At 35.1% G+C, this 26,905-nt stretch overlaps 1 protein-coding gene across 1 annotated transcript in view; it reads right to left on the minus strand.

Moving 5' to 3' along the window:
• Positions 1-1,284: 1,284 nt before the first annotated feature.
• The window catches only part of LOC148946343 (membrane-bound transcription factor site-1 protease-like), a 94,412-nt gene continuing 68,791 nt past the window's right edge, over positions 1,285-26,905 (minus strand). The window contains exons 10-14 of the mRNA XM_089098385.1: positions 23,952-24,105; positions 20,200-20,326; positions 17,242-17,486; positions 7,486-7,681; positions 1,285-4,034 (exon numbers count right to left, since the gene is read on the minus strand). Of these exons, the coding sequence (XP_088954511.1) occupies positions 3,324-4,034; positions 7,486-7,681; positions 17,242-17,486; positions 20,200-20,326; positions 23,952-24,105 (1,433 nt within the window). The 3' untranslated portion in view covers positions 1,285-3,323. The remainder of the gene's footprint in view (positions 4,035-7,485; positions 7,682-17,241; positions 17,487-20,199; positions 20,327-23,951; positions 24,106-26,905) is intronic.

The raw sequence follows: 26,905 nt of genomic DNA on the forward strand, positions 1-26,905 counted from the left end.
GTAGTAACTTACTAGCTAATAAATCGAGAAAAACAATAGCCGGCCGGCATAACCAGGGCCAAGTTACTGTGATTCTGCTTGTCAAATAGCTAATGATGGCTATTGAACTTTTAGAAGGGGAAGAAGGAGAAATACAAGATTACCAGCAAGACAAAACTATTTTACTAACACTACGTGAAATTCGCAACGGTAACTTTGTTTTTTATCAAAAAGAGCTACAGACATTCATTTTTTATTTTTAAGTTCATATCCAATCCGTTGACGGAGTTAGAAATCTTCTTCTAAAAATGCACTAAAATAATAATAAAAAAGAAGAAAGACAACATTACAAAATTCATTTCTTGAGTTTGCCTTTTTTTCTTTCAAAGCATAGTATTGATACTTTTTAACGTAACAATTTCCAGTACATTTATTTTGATTCCAAAATAACTGTTGCAATTTGACATCGAAACTTCAACCAGAAAACTGAAAGACACTTTCGAGAAGCTTTGGTACACCCAGTAGGTATCGTAGTTACCAAAATTGATGGCGTATATCGACAGTCGGGATCAAAAGGACGTATATCCTTAATTGTAAATTTTCAGAAGAGCAAAAAACCTCTTAATTTTTTTATTTCCCCTTCGATAACCGTAAAACAAAAAAGGGATTGATGTATATTCATTTACATATCGACCTGTTTTTGTCTCACGGTTATGGGAGGGGAAGTAAAAAGGTAGTGAGGTTTATTTTTGCTCTTGTGAACATTTACAATTATGGAGATACGTCCGTTTGATACCCGACTGACGATATGAAACCTTTCCCAAATAAGTCACTGTTCCAGAAAAGCATATCAACTATCCTAAGTTGTAAACTTAAATTATAAACGATAGAAAAGTCCAGTAATGATGTCAACAAAGAAAATTTTTCAGCCGCTTTAGTTTGAAGACTAACTGACTTTATTTTAAGATCTATATACCAGAACCAAAGCAACTTTATGTAGCCATACATTGCAATTTTTGTTCTTAAATCATTGAAGAAAAATCAATTCTGCAAAAACTAAAAAAAATATTGTGCTGTAAATTATGAAAAGTCAGATATGCCCTTTAGTTTTAGCATAATGACAAAATAAAAACATACTTTAATATTATATAAATATTATATATATATATATATATATATATATATATATATATATATATATATATATATATATATATATATATATATATATATATATATATATATATATATATATATATATATATATATATATATATATATATATATATATATATATATATATATATATATATACTATCTTACTTTCAGATAACTCAGAAGTTTTAAACATGTGGACGTACAATTTTTACCCACAAATTAAAAATTTTCTGAACTCACATCATTGAAACTGACAAGATTGTAGGCTAATTTCAGTAAAACGAAAACTATTACCATCTAAGATTAATGTGCATAAATGTTCATTGAAGATAACCCACTGTCATCAAATTAGACCCTAAGAGAATTTTTGTTCCAAAATCCTGTTCGCCAGTATCACATACTTACTGACTAGGTATTAGGGAGGAGGTCAGGGAATATTTTTGTGGGGACAGGAGTCCTTGAAGCCTCAAAAGTAAATTTTTGTCTTGAAGTACCAACTTTATGGCGAGCCCCATCAATCCAGCATGATAGATAATTGAACCTAAGCCCATAGATCATGGACTGGGCGGGGGTAAAATACTTCTTCCTGCGAAAACCTTATATAATATTTTGAAAAGCAAAAGACAAAGCTAGAGTAAATCGACAGTAAAAGGGAATAAAGGTAAAAGAATATTTTCTTGGAGCATTGCGATATAAACGGTAAACTTTAGAAAAGAGCGAGGGTTTAGGAGGGGTGGGGGGGGGGGTGGTGGTGGCAGCCCTCCTTATATACAGGATAACCATGAATATGACAGACACATGATATTCAAATCGTTATCCAACTCGATTACCGGATAATTTTTGTTCATTTTCGGATTTAATGTCATTCTTTGCTTTCACTAAAAAAAACCCATCCATTTCACCAAAAAAGAAGTGTTTTACAATATTTTAAATTTGTAGAACGTGGACCTTCAAAGTAGAAATGTATTATGAAAAGCCGTCAATATGCGTGTCAAGTGACTTGGATGAGCTCATCACACATGTAACAGGTACATGTCCACAAACAGGTAATTCCACAAACCCAGAGAAATATTCAGCTTTGTAGAGTTAAACTTAAATAATCTAAGATGAGGTAGACAAATTTATAATGTAGAAAAAACATTGAAACAAGCATAGATCTAGAAAATTTAAAACTAAAAAACTGGCCTAAAAAACAGCCGATAGGATAAACCCTGCGTTTATTCAGCCTTTCAGGCTCAAGATATACGTAGCGTTTTTATACGACGTCTAAAAGAAATCAAGCTAGACAAGAAACAAACTACGTCGCATATAATCAAGTAAAATAATCAAGCAAAAAGTGTGATGTCTACTAAAATATCAAGCAAAAGTAAAGACGACAAATGTTGTTAAGAAAAAACGACTAAGCGAACCGTTAAAGGCTCATTCACAATGGGATTTTACGAGCAGCGAAATTTAACCGGCGCTCATCTGAGCCAATCCGAATTTTTCGGCCAGTGAGATAATTCCACGAAAAATCCGATTCGCTCAAATTAGCGCTAGCTAAACCTCGGTATTAGTATAATCTCATCCCAAATTAGCTCAAAGCAGTTGGCATGTCTGACAGAAAGCAAAACTCAGGAGGTTTCCTTAACATATTAAAAAAAAAAAAAGAATGTTCCAGAAAGAAATGCTCCTATCCTGAAAGAATGCCATTGCTACAGTTTACTAGCGAATTAGCATGACTATTTAATTTAAGCCCGATTTTTTTTTCGCCTGAAGAAATTAATTTTTCAACTTTGACCTGAAACATAAATAAACAAAATATATGCATGCATGAACATTTTCTTTGGCCAATGTATATGGTCTGGTGCCTACATTATTCAGGAAATCTATGAAATCACATTTCGTATGACATATAGAAAAAAAAAAACACACAAAAAAAACAACAACAATAACGCTGCTTTGAATACCCATATAAAGAGATTGGCAACGGTTCAATTTTACCAGTGAATATAAATGAAGATTTTATTTTAACAACTGTTTTGTCGTAAGAAGGTGCGAATTTTTCTAACTTCAATCTGAAGCGAAAGTGAACCAACTATTTGCACACATGGACTTTTTTTTATCGGGCAGCACGAAATTGGGCTGCTGAAGTAGAATATGACACCTGTCATTATACAAAATCCCGCGCTATTCGACTCTAATTTTTAAGCTTTTATTACACTGCCCTTTGAGCCTCCATCAGGTACTTTAGAACTCCCAACAGGCTTCCCGATTTTATGTCTCCTTCTCTTGGGTTTCGTCCTTTTTCTATGCATCGCATAAAATATTACCATCATCACAAAACTAATTAAGACAAGAAGAGATTTGGCTACTTGAGGTACTTCTCGAGCGAAAATGTTTTTGACATGTTCCTGATTCTCTGATGTTCGTAATTCATCCCAGCTAATTACTTCTTCTTCTTCATAAGGACGCGGGGGATCAACGACGATGAACTGCATTTCAGCGGATAATAACTTCTGTTGCTGGTAGATGTTCGTTGGCGCTGACTTATTTAGAGGCACTGGTACAGTATATTTGGGAACTGGGCAGTTGGGTAAAGGTCGCGTCACAGAGCCACCTAAGTTCGCGGTAAGCACTTTTGAATACTTATGCAGTTGATTGCCTGCTAATCTTTCAGGAATTCCATGAACTGGTATTACTACTTCACGTTGAGTAAATGGGATTTTGCCATTTTTCACATAGCCTAGAATAACTTCAAGCAACCAAAAGCAGTCTTTTTGCATGTGACTGCTGTCAAGACAATTAGAGTCACCGTAAAGTACAACTTTTCCTTTTTGCTTCACCTGATGAAACCCGAGGATGGCAACGTCTTCAGAGTATTTACTCTCACCTCCCAACACTTCAGCCCCTTGGTCCTGAAAGTAAGACATAAACACTGGTAAGTTAGTAAGTAAGCAAGATGGTAAGCAAGTTCCTGGAATTTGAGGCTTTCAACTAGTCTACTCAAAGCCTTAGTCTATATAAAGCATTTTTTTCTTATTTTTTGATCAAAAAAGGTTCCATCAGACATTTCCGTTGACTAGGAACTGCCTGTAGGTTTTCAAATCTGTATTCAGAAAATAAAAGTTTTTTGTCCCTATTTTGAGACCTCTTTCAAGGGATCACGACAACAAATCCTTCTCTTAAATAAGAATTTTTCGTACTTGTAAACGCTTCTGTTGTTAAGCTTCTGTTCGTACACAAACAGAAGCTTACAAACTAAAGTACAGGTACTTTACCTGTACCTGCATGGGCGTTAGGAGGGGGGGCAGCTGCCCCCCCCTAGACCTTCAAATTTACATTAGATATGGATGAAAAAGCAGATGGTTTGGAAAAAGCAGTTGGTAAAACTCCATCACACTATCGACTGCCCCCCCCTAGACAATATGCTGCCTAATGCTACCTACGCCCATGTGTACCTGTACTTTAGTACAGGTACAGGTAAGTTCTAATATTTTTTTAGTAATTAGTAAGTAATATGTAAATAATTAGTAAATTAATAATTAGTAATTAGTAAATAATTAGTAAGTTCTAATATTTTTTCTAAGTCACTGGTAATCGCTTCTAATCGCTCCTAACACTTCAGGCCTTGGTCCAGAAAGTAAGATATACACATTGATATTAAGACTAATACCACTTACATGTTTCAACTTTAAATCACATTTTGGCAAACTGCCACCCACTCCCCTCTTTTGATAAGAGCATTTTTTAAAATCCAGTGAAAATACTGTATCGTTTACTAGGCTGTAATTTCCTCGAAGGGGACCACTTTTCAAGGTTGCCATGCAGCACATTAGCCATCAGCTTGCTGGGCGTGAAGGTTATCGATGTTTACACCCCTTTACCACATTAAGGTGTGCCGAAGGATTTCCTATGCTACCAAGAGACGGAGGGTCAAGCTTTGCTACCTTGAACTTTACCCCCGCCGCAGAAATTTTCAGGCTTAGATTGCCCCATGCTCCCACCTAGAGTCAGCAATTGGCTTCAGGAAGGGGAAAAAGGTTTGAAAGAGTAGTAAGATAAGTCTGCGAACCAAGATTAGAATACTGGAAGTTACAGTGATGACAGTGGTCAAGTATGACTCTAAAGCATAGGCGCTCCAAAAAACGAAGGAAGATTTGCTAGATATTTTCCAGAGAAATTGCCTATGGATTTTTCTGGGTACCCGGCTGACTGACCGTATTTCAAAAAGTAGGCTGTGCGAAAAGTGTGGTTCAATCCCGGTTTCTAGGGGTATAATGAGATAAAGATTGAGATGACTAGGGCACGATCTGCGGATGATTCTTCTTTTCGGCCAAGCGTCTAGGGCTAAACGAAAAACAGGTCGTCCTCGGTTGGGGCGGGAGGATGTCGTAAAAAATATTTAAGGGAAATGGGAACTTCCTGGGAGGGTGAAAAGAGGGAGGTTTTAAGTAGATTGGGATGGAGAAGGAGCGTGTGTAGCAGAGTTAACCTCAGACGGCTTGGTGATGCGGTGAGTTGGTAGCAGTAGTAGTACTATTTTCTAAAAATATTCTCGTAAAAAAGTTGGTTCTAAATAAGCGACATTTCATTATAATTGTCCTTTGAAATTTTATAGTGACTTTCAGCACCCTCTGAAGAGAAGTATACGCTCATAATAAATCATATTTTAATCTTACCTCCATAGCCTCCCGTAAAACTTCCTACGCCTCCCCTACAAAAACGAAGTGTTTATATATATATATATATATATATATATATATATATATATATATATATATATATATATATATATATATATATATATATATATATATATATATATATATATATATATATATATATATATATATATATATATATATATATATATATATATATATATATATATATATATATATATATATATATATATATATATATATATATATATATATATATATATATATATATATATATATATATATATATATATATATATATATATATATATATATATATATATATATATATATATATATAAAACATGCAAAAGATCTCCATATGCAGTTTTTGGTAATAGCAGGCCCCGAATTTAAAAAGAGAAGCGTGGGTAGAAAAACAGCAAATAATCAGCTAAAAACATATGCCAACAAACCGCTTATGACGATACAGTTTTTTTAAAGTGTAGTTGTCTTTGGGAATCAACAGATTGTTTATGTTTGACTTTTTACAGACGAAAAGCGCTTTAAAAATGTAACCAATTAGTTTTTATTTTTAATTTTTACGGCTCAATGTGGCAACACTGACAAAAATATGATACTGCCCTAATAACTTCAAATTTTGAAACAGCAAAAGAAAAATCGGGAAAAAACCATGGTTTTTAGATCTTAATAGATCTAAGATAGGTCCAGGGGCAAAAATTGTTTTTATTCTGACATCCTTGGTATAAGAGCGTTTAAAAGAAATAATTATTTCGTGAGAGAGGGGGAGTACATACTGATGCTTTGAACAGATTGTGGTGGAGGAGGAGCGTTGGCAGGAGGAGGAGTGAGTATTGGCCTCAGGCGGCACGGTGCTGTGGTGAGTTGTTAGTGTTGGTAGTATTGGATTTCAACCCACATCTTAACCTAGTTAAGATACACAATGGTGGAAAAATATAATCAATATATATAAAAATATTAAATATATAAAAAAATATTGAGCCGTCTGGCTAAGTTGACGTGCGCTGGGTTGAGAGTTCTCTGTCCCAAGGGGAAAGGGTTCGATCCCTGGCGAGGTCAGTTATTTGGGTTTGGGACGGGGATCAGTGGGTTGACTCTGTACGCTCAGCCCGTGGCGATGCAGCCCTTAATGGGTGTATGGAGATACCTGGGGAAGGTACTTAGGAAGGGCATGTAAGAGTATATGGCAACTTAACTCCCGCCCCCCATTCATTTCCTGGCTGAGGGCCATAAAATGGACATCCGCACTAATGGTTCGGATCTTAAGGGTCTATTACCGTCATACTTACTATAAAAAAATATAAAATTATATAAATATAAATAGATATCAAAAATAGAATCAATTGAAAACGGTCATTCTGATCATATATTGTAAATAAAAGCAACATAATTTTTATGTATTGTAGTCTATTTTTATTACCTTTATTACCTTTTATAAGCTTTGTTATATTCAATAAAACTTGTACAAAGGTCATATTACAATACAAAAAATCATTCACTCAGCTTTCAGAACTACTCAAATTATTCAGTTAGTGTTTTAAAAATTGCATTTTTCTTGACAATACCGGCAAAATGAGAATAGGGTTTCATTATTTCACAAAAATAAATAAGAAAAAAGATTACGAAAAGAAGATGAAAAAAGAAAGAAAAAACACCCATTTACTTTGAGTCTCTGCGTAACCAACGTGCCAGAAGACGGGAAATGGGAAATAGTAGTTCCGGAAGCATAATGCATGTCTTTCGAGGAGAGAAGGAACTCCCCCTCAAAGACCAAGTCACTGAAACCCATTCCCCAAGGTGAAAGAAGGTCATTCAATGCCGGGACATTAGCACCACCAGTATCTGGCATCCACCACTGCCTGAAAAGTATACGAATATATATAAAAGAATATATAATACTATAGTCTACGATAATATATAATACTGTTATTTTTTTTAAATTCCACTAATATCTGCAACTTCGTAAAGAGCAAACCACGGGCCGTAGTAACCAACAGCTTAAAATAGACGTTAAAAAAAAGTGTTTAGTGAGAAATTGCCATTCATAGCTGATTCAGGAATGATAACTATTATTTCGATTGATAACAATAGTAAAATATTATTTTGAAAACAAATGCACAATAATTTTGAAAAAAAGCCTGAAACCCCTCGAAAAGAACTTCGGTTCAAAACGGAAAATATACCATCGGAATTGCTATTGTCAAACCCTTTAAAAAAACTCACAGCGCCCCCCCCCCGCCTTGGGCGACATGTACAATCACTTTTTTGCATGGGTAGCAGTGACGTATTCTTTTTTTTCTTCTTCTGCTTATTCTTCTTCTTCTGCTTCGTCAATAGCGGTATGCTGGAAAAACAGAGAGCTGTTTAAGGACTTATTTAAAAGCTACTTTTAACATCTGATCGCTTTTTATAAACTTGACTTGACAACACCATCATAAAGTGCCATATGGCACCCAAATATTGTACTTCGGATTTTTTTTCCCAGTTTTTTTTTAATGAAAATACCAAAAAAGGGCCTTTTCCAATTAAAAGACTCCAAAAAAGGTATTTTTCAAAGTCTAAGAAGGGGTAAGAAACTAGGAGATACTGGCGCACCCTCCATTGGTTCCCGCCACTAGAACTATCACGCAGCCAACATCGTAGAGAGACGTTGCGCTCATTCAAAACTATTTTTATATCTAATCATTTTTTATTAATTCAAATTGATATCGCCATCATAAAGTAGCATATGGCACTTAAAAAGTTTACTTTGGGTTAATTTTCCAATTTTTTCAAAGGAAATACAAAGAGGAACCTTTTCAATGTAAAACTCCCCCAAAAAGGCGTTTTTCAAAATCCAGGCAGGGGCCAAAAACTAGGGGGTACTGGCGCACCCCCCTCCCAATTGGCGCCACTATAACTAGGACGCAGGCAACATTGTAGAGAGATGTTTAAAGACTCAATTCAAAGCCATTGATAATTTCAGCATGCTTTTCATAGATTTATAGTTGAAAAGAGGGTATAAGCCTAGAATTGGGACTGTTAAGAACGAAACATGTTAAGAAAACATTTCTTACTTCATAATATGCAGAATAATCGCAGTTAAAACATTTAACTGCAATTCAATTATACTTTACCCCAAACCCCCTCCTAATGTGCAAATATATAGCCCAAATTATATTTGGGCCGAAGCATCTTGCCGTGCATCACTCTTGTTTTCACCCGTAAATTGAATCAACGCTGACGAAATCAAACGGAAAATACATGGAAAATATATAATTTCGGCTATATATTTGCACATTAGGGGGAGGCGGAGGGGGTAAATTATAGAGGAATCACATCAAAAATGAGTTAACTACAATTATTCTGCATATTATGAAGTAACAATTGTTCTCTTAACATATTTCCTTCTCAAAAGCCACTTTCAAAAGCCATATTTCCTTCAGATTTCCTTCCCAATTATAAGGTTTTACCGAAAAGAGCACTAAAAGGTCACAGCGAGCGGATATAAGACTTTGAAGTCTAAATTACCTTATCGTCTTAAATTCATAGCATGCAATACACAGGTGATTTGAAAAAAACAAAAAGTATTAAGAAGGCTCTTATTAAAAGGACGATTTAGTCTAATGGTAACAGTAACGGTTCTGGTATAAGCGTAGGACCCTAGCTATACATCAGGAAACATGTTAAGAAAACAATTCTTACTTCATAATATGCAGAATAATCCTAGTTAGCACATTTTGCAGGATGATCACCTTTATCTTCACTTCTTTCACTGTAATTATTTCTCAAAAAACATGTCAATAGACAAATAATGATAAATTAGGTTGGATTAAGTTAGGTTAGATGACGTTTGTTTACAAACGCTTTTCAAGACTTGGAGAATAGACACAAATATTTAGAAATGTGTAGAAAAATTGGATATACAAGGAAAGAAGTGAAGACAAAGGTTCTCCCCCTGCAAAATGCGTTAACTAGGATTATTCTACATATTATGAAGCAAGAACTGTTTTCTTATGCATACCTAGGGTCCTAGGCTTACACCACGGTTTTGCTTAATATATTCTCTTTCAAGTGGTGATTCATCTCCAGTGATTACTAATTCTCACTATCACGAAACTCCCCAAGATCTTCCCTTCGAACAGGAAAGTCTTTTATTGTCGTTTATTTCAAAACAATTTTAAATGGACGTTGTCACACTACTACCAAAACAGCTCACTAAACTACCTGAGGGCAACACAACTTCGCACTCCCCTCCTCAAGTCCCATTCTATTAAAGCTTTACCATTTACTCCATCCCATTTTCTTTGAATTCTTTCCTATAGCCCCTTCTCAGCTCATTAGAGGACATCTAGCCCGAAACTAATCCAACCAAGAAGATATTTCTACACTATATGTAATGCAGATTGTAATTGAGAACATTCAGAACAGTCCTAGCTAATGAGACTAATGAAAAAGAGAACCAGTTTGGTTTTCGGGCTTGTCAGCATCCTCATCGTATTTTAGTATCCCTTCTTCTAATAACAATTCTAAGAGTTTGTCGAGCTAATTTTTTGGAATTTATATTTGTGCTTTAAATCTTTTGAAAGCATTTGGCAGTGCAATGCATTCCCAGCTTTTATTCTCTTTATATTTCAGGTGTTAATTTTCAGCTATTCTTCTTCTGCACTATTGGTATTCTAATTCTTTCCTTAGTTTGAAATCTTCTCCAACTACTATTAACATAGGCAGCGCGCTAGCGCTGCCTAAGTAAAAGAGGATGTGGGCACAATGTGTTTTTTTTTCTCTCCATACCCGGGCACTTAGTATTCAAGGAGTTGTCGTAAAAACTTCAAAAAGGGCCCATTCGCTTAGAAATTGGGGTGGCTAGTACCCTTTTTAGTAGTCAAAATGGATTTGAGGGCACCTATCCCCCCCCCACGCCCATCGTTCCTCCAAACACATCCAATCAAAATTTTGAGATAGCAATTTTGTTCAACGTAGTTGATTTCCAGATAGAAAATATGTTTTTGAAAAGGTAAAAACTCCCCCAAACCCCTTTGGGCAAGGGTTTTAAGTTATGCCCTGAGGGCATAGAAGAACGATGTTGGCACAATGTACTATTTATCATTTTTGTCTTTAGAGCAGGGCACTTCATATGGAAGGGGTCGTCGTAGAAACTTCAAAAGGGGTTCATTCATTGGAAATTGAGACTTCTAGTGCCCTTTTTAATAGTCGAAAGTGATTGGAGGGCAACTAGCCCCCCCCCCAACACCCATCATTCCACCAAACACATCCAATCAAAATTTTGAGATAGCCATTTTGTTCAGCGTAGTTGATTTCTAGATAGAAAATATGTTTTTGGGGAGGATACTCCCCCACAACCCCCAGGGCAAGGGTTTTAAGTTATGCCCTGGGGGCATATAAGGGTTTTATAGAAGGCCTTGTCGTAGAAACTTCAAAACAGGCTCATTCAATTGGAAATTCAAAGGGCTAGTACCCTTTTTAATAATCGAAAGTTATTGGAGGGCAACTATTCCCCCCCCACCCATCAGTTCCCCAAACACATCCAATCAAAATTGAGATAGCCAATTTGTTCAGCGTAGTTGATTTCCAGATAGAAAATATGTTTTTGAGGAGGACACTCCCCCAAAGACCTAAGAGCAAGGGCTTTAAGTTATGCCCTGGGGGCATATAAGGTTTTTTACAGAAGGCGTTTTCGTAGAACCTTTAGAAAAGGCTCATTCGACTGGAAATTCAAAGGGCTAGTGCCCTTTTTAATAGTCAAAAGTGATTGGAGGGCAACTAGCCACCGCCCCCCCCACACCCATCATTTCCCCAAACACATCCAATAAAAATGTGGAGATAGCCATTTTGTTCAGCGTAATTGATTTCCAGATAGAAAATATGTTTTTGAGGAGAACAATCCCTCACAACCCTCAGGGCAAGGGTTTTAAGTTATGCCCTGGGTGCAAATAAGGTTTTTTATAGAACGCGTTGTCCTAGAAACTTCAAAACAGGCTCATTTGATTGGAAATTCAAAGGGCTAGTGCCCTTTTAAATAGTCAAAAGTGATTGGAGGGCAACTAGCCTCCCCCCACGCCCATCATTCCCCCAAACACATCCAATAAAAATTTTGAGATAGCCATTTTGTTCAGGGTAGTTGATTTCCAGATAATAAATTTATTTTTGAGGAGGACTCTCCCCCAAAACTCTCAGGGCAAGGGTTTTAAGTTATGCCCTGGGGGCATATAAGGTTTTTATAGAAGGCGTTGTCGAAGAAACTTCAAAAAGGGCTCATTCGATTGGAAATTTAAAGGGCTAATGTCCTCTTTAATAGTCTAAAGTGATTGGAAAGCGACTAATGCCCCTCTCACGCCCACCATTTTCCCAAACACATCCAATAAAGATTTTGAGAAAGCCATTTTGTTCCACGCAGTTCAAAGTTCAAGAAATTATACCTTTGGGCAGGACACTCCCCGCCACAGTCTTCAGGGCAAGGGTTATAAGTTATGCCCTGGGGGCATATAAGGTTTTTATTGAAATCTCTGTAGTAGAAACTTGAAAAAGGGCTCATTTGATTGAAAATTGGAATAGTCGAAGGTGATTTGAAGGCAACTAACCCCCCTCTCACGCCCATCTTTTCTCCAAACACATCCAATCAATATTTCAGATGTCCATTTTATTCAACGTAGTTGAAAGTTTTGGAAATTAGGTCTTTAAGGATGACAATCCGTCCCCCCCACAGGCCTCAGGGCAAGGGTTGTAAGTTATGCCCTGGGGCCGTATAAGATTTTTATTGAAAGTGTAGAAACTTCAAAAGGGCTCATTCAATTGGAAATTGAAAGGGCCAGTGCCTGTTTTAATAGTTGAAAGTGATTGGAGAGCGACTAACGCCCCTCTCACGCCCACCATTTTAATAAACACATCCAATCAAAATTTTGAGATATCCATTTTGTTGAACGTAGTGGAAAGTTCTTGCAATAAGGTCTTTTAGGATGATAACCCCATCAGAGCCCTCAGTGCAAGGGCTGTAAGTTATGGCCTGGGGGCATATAAAGTTTTTATAGAAAGTTGTTATAGAAACTTCAAAAAGGGCTCATTTGATTGGAAATTGAAATTGCCCTTTTTAATAGTCGAAAGTAAGTAGAGTAATTAAACCCCCTCTTATGGCCACCATTTCCCCAAAAACATTTAATCAAAGTTTAGAGATAGCCATTTTGTTCAACGTAGTTGAAAGTTCAGGAAATTATGTATTTAAGGATGACAAATCTAATCAAAATTTTCAGATAGCCATTTTGTTCAACGCAGTAGAAAGTTCTGGAAATTAGGTCTTCGAGAATGACAACCTCCTCCCCAGCACTCAGGGCAAGGGTTGTAAGTTATGCCCTGGGGGAATATAAGGTTTTTATTGAAAGTTTTGTCGTAGAAACTTAATCATGTGATTGGAAATTGGAACGGCTAGGGCCATTTATAATAGTTGAAAGTGATTGGAGAGCGACTAACACCCCTTCCACGCCCAACATTTCTCCTAGCACGTTGACTCATAATTTTTAGATAACCCATTTTTCTCACATTTGCTCTATACCAGAGACTAATGTACAGAAGTAGAACACTCCCCCCACAGGCTTCAAGGCAAAGAATATAAGCTATGTCCTGGGGGCATATAAGTTATTATTGAAATATGATAAAATAGAATTTTGAAAAAAGTAGTCTTCATTCTTTGGGCTGACGAAACTAGTTTGGAGAAGAACCCTCGAAGAATACAAGATGCATAACCCAGCCGAAAATTCAGTCCGAAAGAAGGTGTTTCCGAAGCTATTGAAGCTCCTCTGGGATGAGCTGGCAAAGGATGACAATGTCAACATTCAAAATGGGTTCACAGCATGCTTTGACAAAAAGCGTTGCATCAAAAAGATTTCCGATAGGCGATCAAATAACGAAGTCCGTGAGGCAGTTGGTGATTCTGTCAAAACTTCCTTTGAAAAAAAGGCGGTTTGTCACTGTTGGTACTGTGTCACGTAAGCGAAAAAAGCTTAACAAGGCTCCCAGAAAATCACTAGCTGAATCGAGCGACAGAGAAGCTGAAGATCTTGAGGATTCAAGGACGAGTGAAGTGAAATATGGCAAAGCTAAAATGAAGCCGAATAAAGGCCAGAGAGCTGAAAAATAAGTTACGAGAAGTCCTGAATCTAGACTGCTCATCTGACGACGCATCAGACAACTTGCCGAAAAAACTGTGCGACGATTCTAGTGAACTTAGTTGGGATGAAGGCCAGAACAGTGAACATGAGGGTGGTGACAATTCTACTTGTAAGAAGGACTCAGGTCTCCCAATTAAACTGTCTGACTTCTATGAGAAAGATTTCTACATTGGGCGAACAGAAGACTTTCCAGATGAGGGGATGGATAAGTTCAAATTTATGGAACGTGTGAGCAATGCTGACTTCAGTTACAACTGGCCCAAGAAAGGTGATGTCAGTGTTGTTGAAGAAAAATATGTTTTCGCTGGACCACTCGTTCGAAAAGGACATGGCCCCTTCCAAATTGCAGGGCACCGTGAAGTTACAAAGTCAAACAAAAAACTTTGCAAAGAACACAAATTTTAGCCCCCAGTTTTCCGGGATTTTTCTGCAAGTTCTTTTTTTTGACATGATCTTAGTCTAATTTTCTGTATTTTTTTTTTATTTTGTTCAATATAAGTGACCTTTTTTACATTGAATCTTAGAGGAAAAAGTCTGTAAATAAGTAGTTGTTCAAACTTACCGAAAGCATGGCCAACTTTGAAAAAATTATGAAAGTACATGAATAATACGAAAAAGAAAATAACGTCGTTAAAAGTTTGACGAAGTGTGGGAAACTTTGGACACAATTTTCAAAATAAAATTATGGCCATGTGGGAAGGGATAGAAAAAATCCGTAACATCCACCCTCTTCAGCGGTCAGAAATACATATGGAAATGTGTTTCTAGGTTGTTATGTTACCATTTACAAAATTTATAGCGAAATAAAGGAGAAAAAAAAAGTAATTTTAGTTCAAAGTAACCCCGTTTAATGTCCTTTTTAATAGTCGAAAGTGATTGGAGGACGACTAGTCCCCCTTCCACTCCACCCTCCCATTTGCCCATTATGTTTAAAAACTAAATGTTGCCTTAAGATTAAATCAAAATGCACTGTGTTAATGCTAATTACCAATAAGGCATCTCAGCCATCCCAAGAACGACTTATGTTCAAACTTTCGGGGCTACTTCTGCTCTTAAAATTTAACCAATTCAAAATAGCGTAAGTGTATCCAAACTATCAAAGAAAGTAAACAGATTTTATTGCGAACGATATCAAATTTTCTATTTCAGATCAATCAGAGGTGGAATAAAACGAAATTAAACACTACTCTTTGTGCCCAGATTTTTAAAGAAGTGTATATAGTTAAAAATTGGAAAAAATTTTTCTCTAACCTATAAATAGCAGGTCAAACTATAAATTCTTAAAAAAAAAAAAGATTTAAAGTATTATTTTCTTTTTCCCTGAAAAGACTATGTCAATATAAAACAAACAGAAATTAATTAAAAAAAACTTTTCCCAAAAATAAGTTTTTTAAAGAAAAGTAAAGAACTCCATTAAACCAAAAATTAGTAAAAATACAATCAAATAACCTACCAAGCTTGAAACTACCACAAATCAGCATCGATAAATAAATGAAACCCAAAACAAACAGAAATTACAATAAATAACCCGAGTCACACTCAAAACGAGCAGAAATTAACACGAGTAGGGCTTAAAACCCCTATGCCTTCTCGAGGCGAGAACATAAATTGCACTTTACTGAAAAAAATACAAATGAATGTGAATTGTCAGTTCAATATTTATATACTGATACTTAGCAATCAAAATGTTAATATTATTTGATTTATTAAAGTTATGAAAGTAAAAACATTTATATTTTTTTCAGGAAAGTACAAGTTATGTTTTGGCCTTGGGAAGGCATAGGGTTTTTAAGCCCTACTCATGTTAATTTCTGCTCGTTTTGAGTTTCACTCGGTTATTTATTGTAATTTCTGTTCGTTTTGTGTTTCATTTATTTATCGATGCTGATTTGTGGTAGTTTGACGCTTGGTAGATTATTTGATTTTATTTTTGCTCATTTTTGGTTTAATGGAGTTCTTTACTTTTCTTTGAAAAACTTATTTTGTGGAAAAAACTTTTTTAATTAATTAAAGTAAAAGAGGTGTAAGACAAGGTGGCGTTTTATCACTTACACTTTTTAAAATGGCCTTTCTGGCATGCTTGCGAAAGTCTCCTCTACGCATTTTTCGAATGTTTCCGAATCGTATTTTTCGGAATTTTATCTTACGTATGCTGAACATTTACTCCTGATTAGTCGGACTAGGACTGGACTCTCCAAAACAGTATCTTCTGGTTCTAATGCTTTTTCAGGAATGCGGTAGATAGCTTCAGAGACCACACTGCTTTTCCATGACGATAAATAAAAGTCCAAATAGGGATAAAATCCTTTTAATAGACAGTGTTTCACAAACAGTGATAAAATTTCACAAAAAAATACTAAATATTTTGGTTACATATTCAGTGACAGTCATCAGTTTTACTACTGACGACGGCTACTGCATATGTGACCGAAATATTTACTATTTTTTATGAAATTTTATCGCTGTTTGTGAAACACTGTCTATTAAAAGGATTTTATCCCTATTTGAACTTTTATTTATCGTTCAGGAATGAGCTTTTCGTTCAACGAAGAGAAGTTTGAGCTTTTATCTTTCGCTTCAGCTTCTTCTTCTCCTTAATTGTGATACTCTTAATTGTGTTACTCCTCTTAATTTCTCTAATTGTGCTTAATTGTGATGATTCCTTGCGGTGGTTGGACAATAACCCTTACTAATAACCTTTCCAGTTTTCGTCAGCGTAGTGTTTTAGATATTTCTAAAAGGATACAATTTGGATATGGGGAAAATTGTTCCCAGTCGAAGGAAATAAAAATCGAGGTCACTGGCAAAATTATTCTCTACCCTTTGTGATCATTCAGTCCTGTAAACGGTAGAAAGTTTCCCCATCCTAAGAAAAGTGATTAGAAAAGGATCCAGAGTAGTTATTTCAGATATTGATACAGTTATAGATATCAGATATAGTTATTTCAGTTTCTTCTTTTCATTCCTCCTTGAACACGTAACCGGATTGTAATTAATAAATATAATATACCCGACACAATATTAAAATTGGAAAAGCTACACAGGAAGCTCTCAAGTACTGCTCTTGTTCAACTTTCTCAGTATAATCAACTTGTTAATTTTTTTCTATATTTAATATTTTTCGTTTTTGTATGTTTCGTATTTTTCTGTGAATATTTTTTTTATCTATTTTTTACTCCACATTCTAATACCTATGTACAGTATTTTTGTGGGTTACAAATAAATTATTATTATCATACACGTTATAAGAAGCATACCTTGTATTTTCATCATAGAACTGAACCTTTTTCATGACAGACGTATTATACCAATCAGCAAAAACAATTAATGATAATCCAAAGTCTTCCACGTCTTTCCTTAGTTTAGTCATTTCTTCGGGGAAAAATTCCTCTTCGGGATCAACCACTAGTAAAGCGGCGTAGTTTTTAGCGTTAAAACAAGTGAACGGATGGCCTAACACTTCAACGAAGTAGTCTTTTAAACGAAGAAACTGGTACATATCCTAATAAAAGAAACATATTTAGCAATTAACGCGAATTTTAAGACTAAATTCACAACGAGTGAAGGCACTGGACTTGGTTTAGAAAGATTTCGTTCTTCAAAATTTAGTGGAGTTCGGGGAAAAAGCCACATAAATGTTCTCAGAATAACCGCTTTGAAACTACATCTAAACCCGCGTGGAACATCCAAAATTAAAAAAAGGGGGGGGGGGGGCTCTTTCCAGAAATAAAAATTTCCAAGAATTGTTTTCTATTTTTGCTTGATAGACAATTTCTAAAGTAAATAGAAAAGAATAATCCTGTACTATACTAACTTGCACTGACTAGTTTAAAATAAATAATTCCCAATTAACGATACCTTAGTTTACTACTACAACTAGTAGCAACTCAAGGCAGCACCAATCCACCCAAGGTCAACACAGCTATGCACGCTCCTTCTCCACCCTAGTCTATTCAAAGCCTCACTCTTTACACCCTCCCAAGAAGTTCCTACTTCCCTTGAATCTTTCGTCACGACATCCTCCAACCCTATTCGGGGACGACATGCTTTTCACTTGACCCTAGACGGTTGGCCGACAAGGACGATCTTTGGTAATCTGTCATCCTTCATCCGCAGAGCATATCCTAGCCATCTAAAGCTTTCTCTCATTACAGCCATAGAAAGTGGGATTGAACTCCATTTTTCACAAAACTACTGCTTGAGATAGTCAGTCGGGTAACCAAAACAATCCATAGACAATAAGAATGAAAACTACATAAACGTAAGCAACATCCAAGCTAAGGGGGGGGGCAAAGGTTAGGGAGTATAAGTTGATTCCCCCCTTGAATTCACTCTTCCTAGAGTCAGAGAATCTATATTGGATCATATTTTCTTTCATTTATAACTCCAATTCATTATCTCAGTTGTCCAAATAGATGTGCAAGAAAGTTTCAAAAAAGATTTGTTGATTTTCTCAACCAAAAAAAGAAAGACTAATGTTTTAAGTATGTACATACCTTTTAAAAACTGCTGATATAGTCTAATGTTTGGTTAACGCAACAGCGTTTGCTTAGTAAAAAGCATTGTGCCGTCAACATTTTTTCTTTGCCAGCGTCATCGCTTAGAACGGCTGATCGCAGACAATTGGAAGAGCGCTATTTTGATTGGAAATCAAAAGTCCTGGCAATCTTTTTAAGGGCCAAACCTATCAGAGGACAGATAGTTACCCCTTTTGCCCTAGGCACACCGCAGACTCACATGACATCAGATTGAAATTAAAATTAGCCATTTAAGTCAGAACAGCGGAACACTTCGAGAAAAATACTTCCGAGGGTATCATGATTTGCACAGCTTTATAGGCAAGTGACACTACTTCGCTGTTCGTATTAAAAATTACTTTAAAAAGTGTTTTGATCAGATTTCTGAAATTTATTTTACAATATCAGTACAGCTTTAAGCTTTTTTTTTATCGATATAAAAATACAATTAGTTTAATTTTATCGATTGAATTAAAAAAGAAGAAGAAAATGTTAGTGCATCCTTTCTTTAAAATCAGTTCCTTTCACGAAATATTTTTGGATAGTTTCACTGTTTTTATAAAATTACGTATTTTGTAAAATAGCTTTACTTTAATTATTATACTGATCATTTTATGTAAATTCGGCTCTACTAAAGCTTGTGATAGATGTTTGGAAATAAATATTATCTTTTCTACTTTTTTACGATCAAGGACAACTTTCGAGGTCAACGGTTACAAAACATCAGAAGAAAAAATTCCACAATGGGAAGTCAATTGATGCTTAAAGGTTCAATTAATGCATTAACTAGAACTTCAATTAATACTTCAGCTGGACTACAACTGATGCTTAAACTGGGACTCCAAATGATGCTTCTGATGGGACTTGAACTAATGCTTCAGCTGGGGCTTCAACTGATGCTTAAACTGGGGCTTCAGCTGATGCTTCTGCTGGGGCTTCAACTGATGCTTCGGCTAGGGATTCAACTGATTCTTCAGCTCGGCCTTCAACTCAAGCTTAAACTGGGACTTTAACTGATGCTTCAGCTGTTGCTTCAACTGATGCTTAAACTGGGGCTCCAACTGATGCTTCTGCTGGGGCTTCAACTGATACTTCGGCCAGGGATTTAACTGATTCTTCAACTCGGCTTAAACTGATGCTTAAACAGGGACTTCAACTTATACTTCAGCTAGGGCTTCAAACGGGGCTACGACTGATGCGTCAACTGGGGCTTTAACCAATGATGATGCCTCTACTGAGATATGTTTGAAAAACAGCCAATCAATTCACACTAGTTATATTATGAATTAAGGAGGTGTAATGTGGAGGTCACTGTGTTAAAATTGCTAAGGATCTAGAACATGCAGCCAGACAACATAATGACAAAAATTATGAAAACTCGGCAAATTTCTATCTAATTATGCGAACTATTATTGTTGATTTTGAAACTAGTTGTACATGATCAACCATTTCACACAAGAGCTGAGTGCTATCAACATTATCTTTAAAAATAAAACCCCTTCAATTAATAAGGATACACAATTTGAGCATTAATGCCCTAGTCTTGAATATTTAAGGGGCAAAAATTGGTATATATTATGGACCTGAAAATATATGTCCTTTGAGGCAGAATGCAATCTGAGCATAGCATTATACTGGTAAATGCTGTAATGAAGAGAGGAGAAAGAAAAGAAGAAAAAACGAAAATTTATGATTTACCTTGAAGTTTGTATGAATATGGTCACCGTTCCAGTCAAGTGGATCATTCTTCATCCGAAGATTGTCCCTTGGAAAATAGCCAGGGGGATAGCGCAAGTTATGGTACTGATCCCAAAGAATCCGTTTACTGAAACGAAAAACAATTGACCTTAAATTTCAACCCAGCAAAATTCCAAATGCAGACCATTCCTTCATTACCATCCCTTTAGACAGAATTTTGCTTTTTGTAATCTAATTTTCTTATTTTCATATTTTATTTCTTTTCTTTCTAATTTTACCTTTTCGTTTTTTTCCGTCACTAATAGTGCTTTCATTATCATATTTAAAGTAGCATTAAATTTTTATACACTTTCATTTGTTAACCAGAACCGTTAATCGTAAAACCGTAACAACGTAAAAACGTAAAAATCGTAAAAACGTTAATCGTAACTGTAAAATCAATTTTCTTTTCTTTTTAATTTTGCCTTTTCGTTTTTTCAATCGTAAATACGAGCAGATTTCATGTATAAGTTTATAGTGTTACTTCTAGCCATATAAAAATACAATAGTGCATAGAACATACGATGCGAAAAGACAGCCGTTTGTTTTCTAATTTTTTTTTAATTACACGCAAACGTTCTCGTATATACATTCTTTTTAGTTTCAAAATTTCTTGCTTAAATTGACAGAAAAATATAACAAGCAATTGCTTGCCCTGAACCCGTTTTTGATCGGAGTGTACATTTGGATCAAAAGTTTGCTGGATAGCCCCCCTACAGTTTGAGGTTAAGGTACTCGCTTTCTTTGTGGTGCTGGTGTAATTTTATCATGCAAAGAATAAGTATTGCTGGGATTTAAAATTTCAATTTAATTAATTTTAATTAGATCGTAAAAAAAATTATTATGCAGTATTCATTTACTTATTTTAATAGTATATTTATTAAATTATATTTAAACTTTATAAATTTAAATAGTTCCATCTTTCGAAAAAAATTTATTCGCCCCAACTGACATCTTTATTTCAAGCTGTAAAAACACATAATAGCTTAGACAGCAAAATAACGATCTTCTATCTTCTAAAATTGTCTTAATGCATAAGCTACTTAATTAAATTAATTAATTAAACCAATAACTAATTATTTATTTAATTGGTAAATTAAGTCTTAAAATAAAATAACCGCCATCTATCTTCCAAAATTCTCCTTTTATTCCACAAACTTTCTCCAAGTTTTTTTTTCATTCTTTGTTTGACAGACAAATTCAACACCCATTGTTAATATTTGCAAACAATTTTTGTCAGTAGTTGTAGCCAAAATAACAGTGTTGAACGCAAAGACAAATTTGCTGGTCAACCGTATTTACTGAAAATTGTTTCCTGACTAACAACTCGCGCGTAAAATCTAAGCTTTGTGAGGGGATACACCGTATATGCACAGGTGAATTACTGTAGAAACTACCAAGGATATTAAAACAAAAGTAATCTTTGCCCCTGGACCTATATTATGTCTATTCATACCCGAAAACAATTATTTCCTAAGATTAAATTTCAAACTGAATCTTATTTTTATGTTCACACTGAAGATCATATTTTCGTCAGTGTCGCCAGGTTGAACCGTGAAAACAAACAAGCAGAACCTATTAGTTAAATCTGACTGCACTACACGCAAATTCAATCATTAACAATCTGCTGATTCCCAAAGATACTTACACCTCCAAGAGAAAACTTAACTTTCTTTAGGTGTTTGGTGCCAGACATGTTTAGCTTATTATTTTTGTTGATTTTCCCCCCACGTTTCTTTTTCTTTAATTTCCTGACATTTTAATTTGCAATTGCAAATTACAAATTATTTGCTGTAAATACGTGTAATTTGCTGCAGCAAATTACTGCATAACTGCATAGGAAGCTGTTCTTCATTAAAAACTGGATTCCTCAATTAGTTCCAAACTAATTAAATACATTTTCAAATTTGAACAAAATTTTCAAACAATTTAATTTCATTTTCACGTCATTGGTACTTTAAAGTCTCTAAGGGTCTAAAGTCTCTAAAGTCAATATGGTCTTCTGTGTTTTTGATAAAGCATTTTTATTAATCAATATTGTGATTTCCTATAGTGTGATTCAATTTCTTCATCAGCATTCTAACTTTTCACTTGCATGCTACTTTTCACCAGCACTACCCCATTGGGGGTGGGGTTGCTGGTAAGTGGTTAATAGACGAGATATAACTAGGGGTAGTTTAAGATTAGACAGCCATGTTGCTCAGACAGAAATTATGAATTTTCAAAATCCCAGGCGCGTGACGTTAAGGGGATGTGGTAGGATAAAGACTTGCCCTATCTCGTCCATTATAAACGTTTTTAGTTTGTGTGGTCAAACTATTTAGAATTATGTTGACGGCCTTGATATAACTTGTAGAACATAAATAATAGAGCTAAACAAACGAAATAAAACTAACAGCCGACACCAAATTTTCCCGATAACTTAGAAAAACCATTTAACTTCTTCCAATTTGTGCTTGATACACAGATATTCAGTTTTGATGAGACTTGCATCATGATAAAGTATAATTTTCGTTTTTTCTATTAATCGGATCAGAACTGCATAATTTAAGTACATGAAAGGTTAGTCCCTAAAAATATTTTAGTCTACCTAAAATAATGAAAATCAGTACAAAGGAATTATCATTTGACTGATCTTGACGCTTTGGGAATTTCTGTGCTTTCACCCGCCTTGATTGACAGACTAGCCGAGAAAAGCTAATTACATTTCAGTGTCTTATAGAAGCAATTAGGTCAAAGTTATGTCATAGTAAGGCGTTGTATATATGGTTTCTTTTACATTTTTATTTTGTGCTTAGTAAAGGAGATATCGACGAATAGTAAAGGAGATATTACTTAGTAAAGGCGAAGGAGATATCCACGTTAAAAAAAATCAAGATATCTGAAAAAAAAATCAGATATCTGAAAAAATCAGATATCCACGTTGAAAAATCGTAAACGAAAGAGTGCCACGCAATATGAAGATCCGCGAGCCATTTCTAGGCAAGTCGACGGATAAATAAAACCCTCACATATTCAGATTAGGCTAGCTAGGTTAGTTTCTAGCTGAATATATATATATATATATATATATATATATATATATATATATATATATATATATATATATATATAGGCATGTAATTGTCCTATATTGTACCCAAATAAACATTTCTTAGCGATCTTTCTCATCAAAATTCAATGTAGGCTAAGATCAGGTTAGGCTAAGTAGGGTTTCCGTCAGGGGCGCAATTTCGTCAAAATCCTGGAGTGGGGGGGGGGGGCCAAAGTTGGAGTCAATTTTCCCAAACCAAGTGAAAATGACAGTAAAAACTTAAAAATAAGCTATTTGGTATCATAAAGGCACTATTTAGTAATTTATAAGTACTATAAAGGTACTTAACAGTACTATATAAAGCTAACTTATAGAACTGTAAAGATAAATATGTACTAAAAAACTGATCTGTTTCTGTTGATGCTTGTATTATGCAAGTTTATCTCAGTTTTGAAAAGATTTTGGAAGAAAGTAAATTTCAGCTGGGGGAGAGGGTGGGGCAAACTGGGGTCTGGGGGGAGGCAGACCAAGGTCTGGGAGAGCCTGAAAATCTAGCAATAGATAACTACATCCCCTTAAACTTTTGCAGACTACGAGTCAAACTTTCTCTATTTAAGGTCAAAACCCCATTTTTAGATTCCGGTAGCTGGTACATTATAGACTTTGAATTGCTACTTACCTTCTTGGTGGTGTTGGTATGATTTTAGCCCGCAAAGGAAGAGTAATTGTGGATGTCAAGGTTTCAGTGGTGCCATCTTCAGGGGAGGATTCAACAGTTAAAGAAATATGACCTTGTGCTATACCTTCCCAATCAGCGGCTTCTTCAGACACAGCTACAAGTAAATTAAAAGTATGAGTCATATTACTTTAGCAAAACAAATTTAACCTATATTTTAGCAAGAAGTAGAATATATCCTTTATTACTTCAAATACGTGTTATATTACATAATTCATATTTGTATTATAATTAATATAATAACTTTACATCTAATATAAAGCCGTATTATTAAACCATGGTTTTTGTTGTTAAAGTCCTGGCGTGGCCGATTATTTGGCTCGGGATGCGGGTCGGTAGTGTGACTGTAAGCTTAGCCAGAATCCGCCCATCTCCTATTAGGTACACAAAGAAATACCGGGAAGGTAAACAAGAAGGGCGTGTGAAAGTAAAGGATGGCTGGCCCCCTGTCACCCCATTGGACTTCCTGGCTGAAGGGTAAAAAAAAAAGATTATTCACACCGGTAGGGACTCTAAAATCTAGTTTCGTATTATTTTTTTGCTATTTTAGATATAATTATTATTTTAGATATCTTAAAAAAGCAGAAGTTGAATGTATCCAAAATTTTTATTATAACTCCTTCTTTATCACTTTTATTACCAATCATAACCCAATATTTATATTATATACCAATGTTATATTTAACACTATATTGCACTATTATAATTGATATTTTAGAAATAAGTTTCTTTATTGCCTGTTACAGTCAAGCTGCTGAAGTCCTTTTTAGGCTAAGATTAGAATGGGCCAAATTGCAAACTTATTTCTAGAGAAAAACTGGTGTACTAAAGAGGGGGTGGGGGTCAATTGTCGCCCTTTAGATTTTGAATAACACCGTTTTACATTAACAAAAAACTGTAAAAACAGCCCCCCCCCTAGATTTTGAAAAATACCTTTTTCTCATATCTTTACCTTAAAATAACAGAAAAAATGCTTACCCTTGTAGTATATTTTCATGAATTGGCATCCCGGGGAGAAAATTAATCTACTACTTAAAAGGGAGAAGTTAAATGTACCTAAAAGAAAGAAGTGGTATACGCTATCCCTCAGTGGGATGACATAAACGTGAATGGCGACCCCAGAAATTTAATATTTTGTTTTATCGAACAATGTATAGAACAGGAGAATCAGTCATAGACTCTAGAAGAAAACATAATTTAAAACAAATCTAAATTAAGTCACCTGATTGAAAATCTCTAAAAATGTTTTTTTTTAATTTTGTTTTATGGGAGTTTATCTGGCCGTATGTCTGAGGACCTTACGGTTAAACAAATTTTCACGTAACATCTGAATTTAGATACCAGGTGAGGCGGGAAAATATCTGGTTCTGCTGTAAGTAAGCAAGTAAATAAGACCTAATCTATCCATGCCTTAAGTAGTGGCGCCAATTCAGGAAAATGTTGGAGAGGAGGAGAGGGAGCAAAATATATTTTTCGAATCTAGGGAGGATTTTCTTTCTGATTTGCATATATATTAAATATATTACTATTTACCAATAATACCAAGCATAAACCAAAATAAAATGGCAAAAATTCAAGTCAATTACCAAATACAAACAAGAATACACTGCAGTCAAAAGAAATAAAAATGCTATAAAATACCGGAAAAATATAGGAAAAATACCCGACAGCAAATTTACACTTTTAAAGAAAACAAATTTTTCTAGGGGGGAATGGAAATCTCCACATTACATCCCTCCCCCTGCGAGTGCTCATACTGTGTAGTTTTTTCCCTTCTTTTTTTTCTGAAGTCTCATACGAAAGCTATAAAATATATAATCAATCCCAAAATATGGGAAATTGATAAGAGCGGAAACTCAAGTTGAAATCAAAGAAATGAAACAATCAGTGGCATACAACATTACCAAACAATTCTAAGAATCTACATCATTTTTAATTTCATTATATATCAGTGGAGTACCCAAAAGCACCAGCTTGCAGAACCATTTTTGCTCGTGGGACTTTTGGTCATAAGCAATTTATTTAATTTCATATCAAGGGAATTTGATAACTTAAAAATTATTTCACTAGCCTCACCGTCGGCTGACCGTCTCAAAGACAAAGAGTTAGCGACTTCTCTCGGAGAACTAGCTATCAGCAAAACCTATCTAGAATTTGCGGCTTGACTGCAAAATTAGACTGAAAAGATGGTTAAATTTGACTTCCTTTTTTTCGCCGAGTTTGTCAATCAAAGCGATTAGAATCACATAGAACTCCCCATGCTCAAATTACTCAAATGAAAATTCCTTTAAACTAATTTTTAGCGTTTTCCGAGCAGGTATGCTAGAAGATTTTTAGAGACCACCTTTTCCTGAAACAATAAAATTTCTGCTCCATTTAAACGAAAAAATAAAAATTCGCACTTCTGATGATGCTAGTTTCAGTAAAACTGAAGATGTCCGGCACAAAACGGGGAAAGTTAAATAGTTTCTTTCTAAGATTTCCGGGAAAAAGGATTCGGCTTTTAGTTTCCTATCGTTTATTCAGACTTCTTATCCAAGCTCTACAAATTATGGCAAGACCGCCCAATCAACTCTAAATAGTTTGGCTACACAAACCAAACAAGTTTGCAATAGATGAGACAGGGTGATCCTTTAAGTATCGAATCCCGTAAATCAGCTTTTAACATGATAATCTATACTATCAGCGGCACTTATGGGGCTGGATTCCTATTCAAGCATTTTAGGGACAATAAACACTTTTCAGAGAAGTTTTCAATTGAATTGAATAGGTCAAGTACCAAGGACAGTGAAAATGGAATCCGATTTAATAGGTTAAGTGGAAACTTACATTTATTTTTTTTATGAAAAAGACCTCAATATGCAACTGTGGAGTTTTCAGTAGCATTAAATGCCAAA

Source organism: Artemia sp. Qi Xiang Cuo, chromosome 12 (assembly GCF_049724085.1).
Source record: "Artemia sp. Qi Xiang Cuo chromosome 12, ASM4972408v1, whole genome shotgun sequence".
Classification (NCBI taxonomy): domain Eukaryota; kingdom Metazoa; phylum Arthropoda; class Branchiopoda; order Anostraca; family Artemiidae; genus Artemia; species Artemia sp. Qi Xiang Cuo.